Source organism: Priapulus caudatus, unplaced genomic scaffold, assembly GCF_000485595.1.
Source record: "Priapulus caudatus unplaced genomic scaffold, Priapulus_caudatus-5.0.1 Scaffold215, whole genome shotgun sequence".
In the NCBI taxonomy this organism is placed as follows: Eukaryota; Metazoa; Priapulida; class Priapulimorpha; order Priapulimorphida; family Priapulidae; genus Priapulus; species Priapulus caudatus.
In genome coordinates this window covers 4,921-13,762 of record NW_014577276.1, presented here as the reverse complement: position 1 = coordinate 13,762, position 8,842 = coordinate 4,921, and the positions used below count along the sequence as shown (strand labels likewise).

At 41.7% G+C, this 8,842-nt stretch overlaps 1 protein-coding gene across 2 annotated transcripts in view; it reads right to left on the bottom strand.

The window, feature by feature from the left end:
• The window catches only part of LOC106807451 (centrosomal protein of 162 kDa-like), a gene marked incomplete at its 5' end in the record, with an annotated part of 12,815 nt that extends 5,192 nt beyond the window's left edge, over positions 1-7,623 (bottom strand). Inside the window, 16 exon segments of one of the 2 annotated variants that reach the window (XM_014809777.1) lie at positions 506-686; positions 1,314-1,538; positions 1,934-2,020; positions 2,248-2,406; positions 2,851-2,968; positions 3,353-3,441; positions 3,584-3,739; positions 3,881-3,987; positions 4,266-4,326; positions 4,592-4,718; positions 5,005-5,197; positions 5,430-5,507; positions 6,196-6,294; positions 6,458-6,613; positions 6,919-7,033; positions 7,460-7,623. In XM_014809777.1, coding sequence (XP_014665263.1) covers positions 506-686; positions 1,314-1,538; positions 1,934-2,020; positions 2,248-2,406; positions 2,851-2,968; positions 3,353-3,441; positions 3,584-3,739; positions 3,881-3,987; positions 4,266-4,326; positions 4,592-4,718; positions 5,005-5,197; positions 5,430-5,507; positions 6,196-6,294; positions 6,458-6,613; positions 6,919-7,033; positions 7,460-7,623 — 2,115 coding nt within the window. 2 annotated transcript variants of the gene reach the window in all.
• Between the last annotated feature and the right edge of the window lie 1,219 nt (positions 7,624-8,842).

Genomic DNA, 8,842 nt, shown 5'->3' with positions numbered 1-8,842 from the left:
TGGATGGATGGATGGATGGATGGATGGATGGATGGATGGATGGATGGATGGATGGATGGATGGATGGATGAATGGATGGATGGATGGATGGAAGACCAGGTGGGCAGGGCGGTGAGCGGGCAAATAAGCGGGTGGACAGATGGATGGGTAGATCAATGGATGGGTGGATGCACTGATAGAACGATAAATGTGTTGATATATTATGAACCATTGCAGTATGTTGAGTACCTTTTTCAGACAGGTTAGAGACGTCTCCATTTTACGTGCACGTAAGTCACATTTACACCACAACATACTCCACCTACTGTAAGCAACATCAACGACTTCACAGAGAGATATAGAGAGAGGGGGGAGATAGAGATAGATAGATAGATAGATAGATAGAGAGAGAGCGAGAGAGAGAGATAGATAGAGCAGAGAGCAGAGAGAGGAAGACAGGAGAGAGAGAGAGAGAGAGAGAGAAAAAGACAGACAGACAGACAGACAGAGAGAGATGGCAGCATACCTCGGTGATCGGCCGCGCCGCCTCTATGCTTAACCGGGCTGGTAGGCATCATAGACTGACGCCGTGTCCTCGACGGGGACATCACAGGAGACGTCTGGGTCTGTGCGCCGATGCTCGTCACCTGCTGTCTGCGCCGATACACCAAGTCCTCCAGGTGTTCTGCCTGATCCTCGTACTTCAACTGGAAGGAACCGCATTGCCGTCAACCCGACGTGGTTTACTCTCTGCTATGCAATTATGAAATAGTACCTCCTGATAGTACTAATAATACAATATTGCTGCTCTGCAAGCCTTCTGCATGGTATTCTGTCGCAGAGCTGTGCGTTTCTGTCTTACAGAACATATCACCTAGCATGCCCTTACAATTTTTTATCTTCTAAACAACCAAAGGCAACTGCAAGCCTTCAGTAAAATCAACTGCAGTAACCCGACTTCTGCATGATGCTGCATAACCAGTGACATTGTCCACAATTAACATGTCCGACATTTCTAAAACTGAGTGTCTAGTTATTTTTCATTAATATCACAGTAAACAACATATACAGTACAACAAAGGCATAATTCAGTAATGCTGATAGCTGCTAGTCTGCTATCTTGAATTTGAAAGGATTCAGATATTTGTTCTCTGTTATAGTCAAATCCTTGAACCTGTGGTCTCCAGTTACGCGGCAACAACGTCATTTTGGATTGGCCTTACTATCGATGACATTGTCATTTAGCGTGCTGAGATTCATAAGCGAATAACCCGTGGCAGTGACCGTCGGGCTGCAGAACTTACTTAAAAAAGTGTTGCAGAGCAGACTTTTACCTGGACAGCAGTGAATTGCTGCTGCACAGCACGCAGAGCCTTCTTCTTGTCTTCATCCTTCCTCTCCAGCTCGACCTCCAGCTTCTTGATTCTCTCTTCGAGGAACCTGACACGTGATGAGGCCTCCGGGGAAGAGACGGAGGATGCTGCCGCATTCGCTGCCATGATGAGAGAGGCCACCGAGTTGGGGTTTCGTTTACGCATGATGACCTCCATCTCCTTTATCTGAAGATAAGGGGATGCTTACGTCATTACACTCGCACGTGCACTCACGCACCTACGAACTCACGTACTCACGCACGTAAGAACTCACGCATGCACGCACGTACATACTCACGCATGCTCACACGCACATACACGCACACGCACACATACACGCACACATACACACATGCACACACACACACACAAGCACAGGCACGCACGCACGCACGCACGCACGCAGGCACACACACACATAACATATTACAAAGGTATACTTAAACTGAAATGTTCCACATTTCTGGAGGTAGGAATCACAATAACTGGACAGAGGGTAGATTTCCATGAATAGATAATGTGAATCGTAAATAACTAGTAAAGATGGTTAAAATATTGAGAGTGCATCCATATTCAACTACCTGTCTTTGAAGATCTTGGATTTTTCGTGCATTCGCAGATCTCTCTTTGGCGCCAACCTTCTGTGTTTCTGCCCTGCTGCTGTACACCTAAAACGAAGATTTTATTTAAAGTTCATAAATGTAATTTTACACATATTTCTTGCACCAATCAATCAAACTATTTGACAAATAACAAAACATTTCCGACAAAAAACACTATCAGCACCGCTCAGTGGATTTTCCACTTTACGTGGAGTGTCGAACGAGTATACGCACAATTATGACCAAGTATTGTTAATTAAAATTGTTAATTAGATGGAGAAATGCATACGTACCTCAGCCTCCTGTCTCAGTCTGTCCTGCAGATGAGCAATCTCTTTATCCTTGTCGAGAAGTGTCTGTGCATCTTTATCAACAAGCTGCTGGTTTTCTGCATACCAGCACAGCTTCTTCCGCAGGCTCTCTGCCTCCCGCCTTGCTTCAACGACTCCTGCCTACACGTCACAGCGCAGAGAGCAAACATAAATACTATTTAGGTCTACAACTGGGTAGGTCCTGCTATATGCCTGTGGGACAATATATCAGTATGGCATACACAAGAGGAATGGGAGGCTGGGGCTATTAATGCATGGTGAAATCTTCGTTAGCTTTCACTCCCGAACCTCATTCTCAATACTACATTCACTTCTTGCTCCTAAATTAAGTGCAGAAACCACCCGACTAAACGATCGAGATTGTGCCGCTACAAAAATACAACACGGAGAGCCTGAGCAGGAAAGAGATCATATACTCTCCAGCAGACAACCACAATCAACAAACACCTACAATATCAGGAGTAAATAATCACAAATACTTGTAATTATTTACTCCTGATAATATGACTCCACCGGGAATGCTGGATGAACAATGGGTGGGCGGTGCAGGTGGGAGTAACTCACCTCAGCTGTTAGAAGCTGCTGCCGAGTCGCAGCATCCAGCCTGCCATCGCGTACGACGGTCCTCTCAGCAGCTTCCTGCATCAGCTTCCTCCGCGAAGCAACCTGCTCCTTCTGCTCACTGCAATAAAAACTTGCATTTTAAACGGCACATCTACATCGTCTACCCACATTCGTCTACGCGAAAAGGTGTCGAAATTGTTCAGCGTCGAAATCATCGTACTAGTGCCGGTCGTTGTTATCGTTCGCTCTTTGTCCGTAGAGATGTGCGTCGATCTTTGCATGCATGCGTTATGTGTCCCGGCTTTTGCATCCATCTTTTGCATGCGCACCCCGGCCCCAATGATGTCACCTTTAATATGATGCCGGTGGTCAGAACATGACAGAAGTAATCCACAGCAAGCACTTTCTTCACTTCTTCCCAGATTGATGTAAGAAGGGGCAAGAAGGATGCGTATTATAACGCGTGAAAGATATATGTATATGTGGGGAAACGCTGACGTACCTTATGAGAGCCAGCTGCTGCTGCAGCCTCTGATTTTCCTCGAAAAGCCTTCTCTCAGCTTGTTTATTTTCCAGTTTCAGCTCCTTCAACTACCACATAAAAAGTACAGGCATAAAATACCAACCCAAAGGTGAATGTACTATGCACGAATTACAGTGAGGAGTAGATGTATCAAGTTAATTATATAACATATCAAAATTTTATTAAAAATCTAGCATACTTTGCGCCTACCTCAGCATATAATTTTTCATTTTCTTTTTGAAATCCTCTCAAGAGTACCTCCTGGTTGCGCATCTCTATTTCGAACTGTTTCACTTGTTCATTACCAGGCGAGCCCTCCACCTTTGATGAGCGCATTTTAAATGCTTTAGATTCTAAATCTGATATCTGAAAAATATCAGCACCAGAATTACAGCACCGCTCTCTTAGAACTGGTTCGAGCAACACACGTGACATTAATAATGAGGCAATTAGTAATGTATATATTTAATACAATAAATTAAAGTTACTATTTACTACAAATCGCACCTTTGCAGTTAAAACGAAATTCTCTTGCTTGAGCCTGGAAATTTCTTCCTCAAGTTTTCGCTTATTCTTTGTAACAGCAGTGGACGCTTGAATGCCAATCTCCTTTCCTGTTGCCATCACTTTCACATTATTATAACGTTCTTCAAGCCCCCCCACATAATTCGATCAACTTTTCTAAACTATACACAACACATCGCTTCCAGTGGAATATGCAGCATTTTCTCAGTTAGGCAGCATAAGATCTCTAGTACCGTTTTGTTCAAACCCGCTATGCGAAGGTGTCTAGGAAATTGCGATTATAGTTACATGCCTTATATCAGGGGTTAATAATGACAACTTTGTCCTTATTAACCCCTGCTTATATGTATACCTTATGTGTACATACCTTTTACAACAGTGGGTTTTCCTCGATTGCCTACTGATACCTTGTCATCTCTGTCGCATTCCTGAGATGAGAAAGACAGCATTGCACGTGTATGAGAGGCTATTTTATAGCATTTTAGACCTAAATGTATCTTCATTGTTTAAATCCATCTATTCCATCTATCTAATAATAAAGTTGTCATGCATTTACTGATCTCAATTCTTTACAAAAATGTTCGAAATGTTTACATTTATTTATGATCAGGTTAATACCATACAGACTCTAGCATTACTGCGAAAGCTTAATGGATGTTATTGAGCTATGAAAACGATATCATTAGACACTACCGTAATATGTCTTGATTCTTGATTATCTGAATGCACCTCCTTGTGAAGTTTCACTGTTGACCACTGAGCAATGAGGTCTCCACCTGTCTCCGTAGAAACTGGAACATGCTCACTTCTTTCGCCGACTCTAAAGAGATACAAGCAGTAAACATAGTCATGGAATAAATGCATATGGTCATGCAGTAAATGCATTCATTATATACAAAACTACAGTTTAATGCAACGAAAAACAGTAGATAAACTAAACAAATAATGCGATTTAACTACTTCTATGTGATATATGCTTAGAAGTTAAGAACGATACAGAACGTTAAAAACTTTCAGTATTTTATGGCTATACAAACACAAGATAGTTGCGATAATTAGTCTGGATACTAGCTTTAATTAATGATGACCGTATACTAATCACTGACCCCTGAGACGCTGCAAGGAGGTGTTCCTTTGTGACCGTGCTCCCCCTCTCTCTCGTAGACAACTTCTTGCTAGTCGACTCTGAGCTGCTGCTGCTGCTGCTTTGGGAAATATTGTCGATTTCCCCGCTAGATGGCGCATGTTCGCTGCTAGGGCTGCGGCTGCCTGGTCTGCACTCCCCGGCAGTACCCTCATCTGACAACACGCAAACACCTGCTCGTGAGTAGCACGGCTCGTCATCACCGCACATAAAATACTACGTACCGCATTAGAGAGGAGGCGATATCCGAGCTGCTAACGAGATAAATTACAGGATATTTCTCAGCTGCCTCGGGTGATAAGAAATGTTATATGTATCATAACACGGGTGAATTACTATTATTGTTATATATAGGCTAAATAATAAAGTAGCTGTGTATAACCATACCTGCTATGCCCGCATACCCGTATTTTTCTATCTCGTCAACTTCACGGAGAATATCATCAACACACCTTTCGGTGGTGCCTGCGAGAGCACAAAATGACGGCCAGAGGTGAACGAACAAGGATCAAGGTGTGTTAGGTTATATCACTTGCCTGTGTTATTGTAAACATCTGTAAAACAGGGGTGCAGATCGAGTGTAGACATGGCGGGGGTTTTGAGAAGACAAAGAGCTAGGGGTTGTGTGTGTGATTGGTTAGGAAGGGTTTGGAGATGTGTGTGATTGGTGGAAGTTTTGCATATATATAGGGTTTTGAAGAACAGTTGAGGAGTTCTGGCATCCTCAAGATAGCGTGTACCGTGTAGACCTGTATCAGTTGTAAACAATGTATTCTTTTGGTGAACACAAATTATATGCTTTGACTTTGATTATTTCTACTCCTAATTATTCATTCAAATCACTTAGTGTAACTTCAACGCTACATTAGCTCATATTCCATGCTTGGTTTAGCAAGCAGTGAAAGTGCAACACGATTAACTGTTTGAGTATGCTATGAATATGGCTTCACTCGTGAGCAAGGTGATTAATTTTACTCTACTCAAAATAAACCATACAAATTAAGCAAGACAAATTTCGGTTGTGAGTGTAAATCGCAACATGTTAAACATGCAGTACACATGAAATGTGCCCGAGATCGTGCAGCACTTCCTTTCACTATATTCAAATGTTTCTAACCCTCACCACTTTTAAAGAACATTTACCAATCATTACCTCTGTCTACAACCTCGTCGTCGGACCCACTCCCGATCGAGGAAAGGCCAGCATCTCTGAGAGCCACTTTCAGAACTTCCAGCTCATTTCGCGCCGCATCTGCAAAACGGTTCATGTATCAGAATGCCGCTAGAAACATTTTACAATAGTGGCAATTACGCGTACGAAGATTACACACGCGTTTCTGTTCAATAGATTCACATACTCTGGTGTAGCTGCATTAATTGTTACTGAAGTGTCGTTAAGATCGGACTAGACATACCCTCATATATACTATCACCATCCGGTCCAGCCCTGCCAGCAAAATTCTGTGCACTTAATTGTTGTCCATGAGCAGTTGTGTTTAACGTAGACTCTAAAGAATCTAGCAGGACTACCCTCGACAGAATAGTTTTCTTCTCTCGATTAATACTCTCACCTGCAAGAAACATGCAGTGATGTTGGTATCTCATTATTAATACAATAGTAACGTGTTACTTAGATGACCTGCAGCTTTTGGTCAGTACCAAACAGGTAATATCATATTATTTAATATTGCATATGAGTTTGTATCTTGTAAATCACCTGCAAAATGAAAACGTTTTTTTCTGCATTTTTGGGTACGATGGTTAACATTTGTGTACTCTTCCCAGGCACACACCTACACACATGCACTCACAAATGCACACACGCACACACGCAAACAAACATACACAAACAAACAGACTACAGGACTCCACTTACCTTTTTCCGACAGATCTGGAACAGACATCAGTGTACTGGACACTGTGGACAGGTTTATTTGTTTGTTCATCTCACCATAGTTTGGAGAATTTTCGGAGTCATTTCCCTTCAATTCCTGCAATGAAGTGTTGACAATATCATCATAAATTTGTATGGCAGCTGCTCATTTTAGTCAAATGTATGAAGTAAATGAGAAAAAATCGAGTCGACCTTTTCGCTGATACTGAGGAATTTACCGTGTAAAACATTGAGAACCAGATTGTTATATGTTAGGAGAATTCACTGCATAACCAGTGTTTGAACTCTCAAAGCTAGCACTCTAAGCACTGTATCACTGTAGCCGACTCATTCCAATTAAGTAGTAAAACCTCGCAAACAGCATATATTGAACATGGACAATATATAGAACACATATGACATATAAACACATATATGTAGAACACAAATTGATTAAATATCATTCGTTTTTATCCAATGTCACCTTTGTGAGCATATTCATAAATTTAAATATTCAAAATCATAATTACGTATATATTATTACCTTAAAAAAAGCCATTTTATCTGCCTGTTCTGTTAGGCTGTCAGCATCAGGAACATTGCTGGCTGTATCACCTAGTTGATTACTGATTTCCCCTATCGAATGTGAAGATTCGGCAGGTGCTATTCTACTGGCCTTCATAAACATCTTGGTTCTAGTGCCACGACCTACAGAAAGTTCAACGATCGATCATAGGACATCACTTCTAAATTAAGCTTTTTTGTATACGTACATAAAAAAAAACAATACTCTAGAATTTTTTAATATATTATGATACTCATTGGTTAAAAAATCATATATACCTATATATTTCTGTTATTAGCTTGTTCGGTTTCGTATTAAAACATCACCCAGTTTCAAGATCAACATAAACACTAACATAACTTTATAACATAACCTTAAGATAGGAATTCTCTTCCTTCATCATTGATAAATTGCAAAATTGCAACTTTTTCCACTGCGATCCGCAATGTTGATCTATCGATTTGATCCACTTCTCTCTCCGTCTTCGTTATAGTCCCTAGGACTTTTGAAGACTAACATTTATGAGGTAACAATTTTGGGCAATGCTACCCTGATAAAATTGCACTATGCCATTTTTAATTAGAATGTTTCAGAGCTAATTATAACAAGTGTCGGTGATCGGCCGGAGAGAGAGAGAGAGAGAGGAAAAGACAGACAGACAGACAGAGAGAGATGGCAACATACCTCGGTGATCGGCCGCGCCGCCTCTATGCTTAACCAGGCTGGTAGGCATCATAGACTGACGCCGTGTCCTCGACGGGGACATCACAGGAGAAGTCTGGGTCTGTGCGCCGATGCTCGTCACCTGCTGTCTGCGCCGATGCACCAAGTCCTCCAGGTGTTCTGCCTGATCCTCGTACTTCAACTGGAAGGAACCGCATTGCCGTCAGCCCGACGTGGTTTACTCTCTGCTATGCAATTATGCAATAGTACTAATAATACAATATTGCTGCTCTGCAAGCCTTCTGCATGGTATTCTGTCGCAGAGCTGTGCGTTTCTGTCTTACAGAACATATCACCTAGCATGCCCTTACAATTTTTTATCTTCTAAACAACCAAAGGCAACTGCAAGCCTTCAGTAAAATCAACTGCAGTAACCCGACTTCTGCATGATGCTGCATAACCAGTGACATTGTCCACAATTAACATGTCCGACATTTCTAAAACTGAGTGTCTAGTTATTTTTCATTAATATCACAGTAAACAATCATATACAGTACAACAAAGGCATAATTCAGTAATGCTGATAGCTGCTAGTCTGCTATCTTGAATTTGAAAGGATTCAGATATTTGTTCTCTGTTATAGTCAAATCCTTGAACCTGTGGTCTCCAGTTACGCGGCAACAACGTCATTTTGGATTG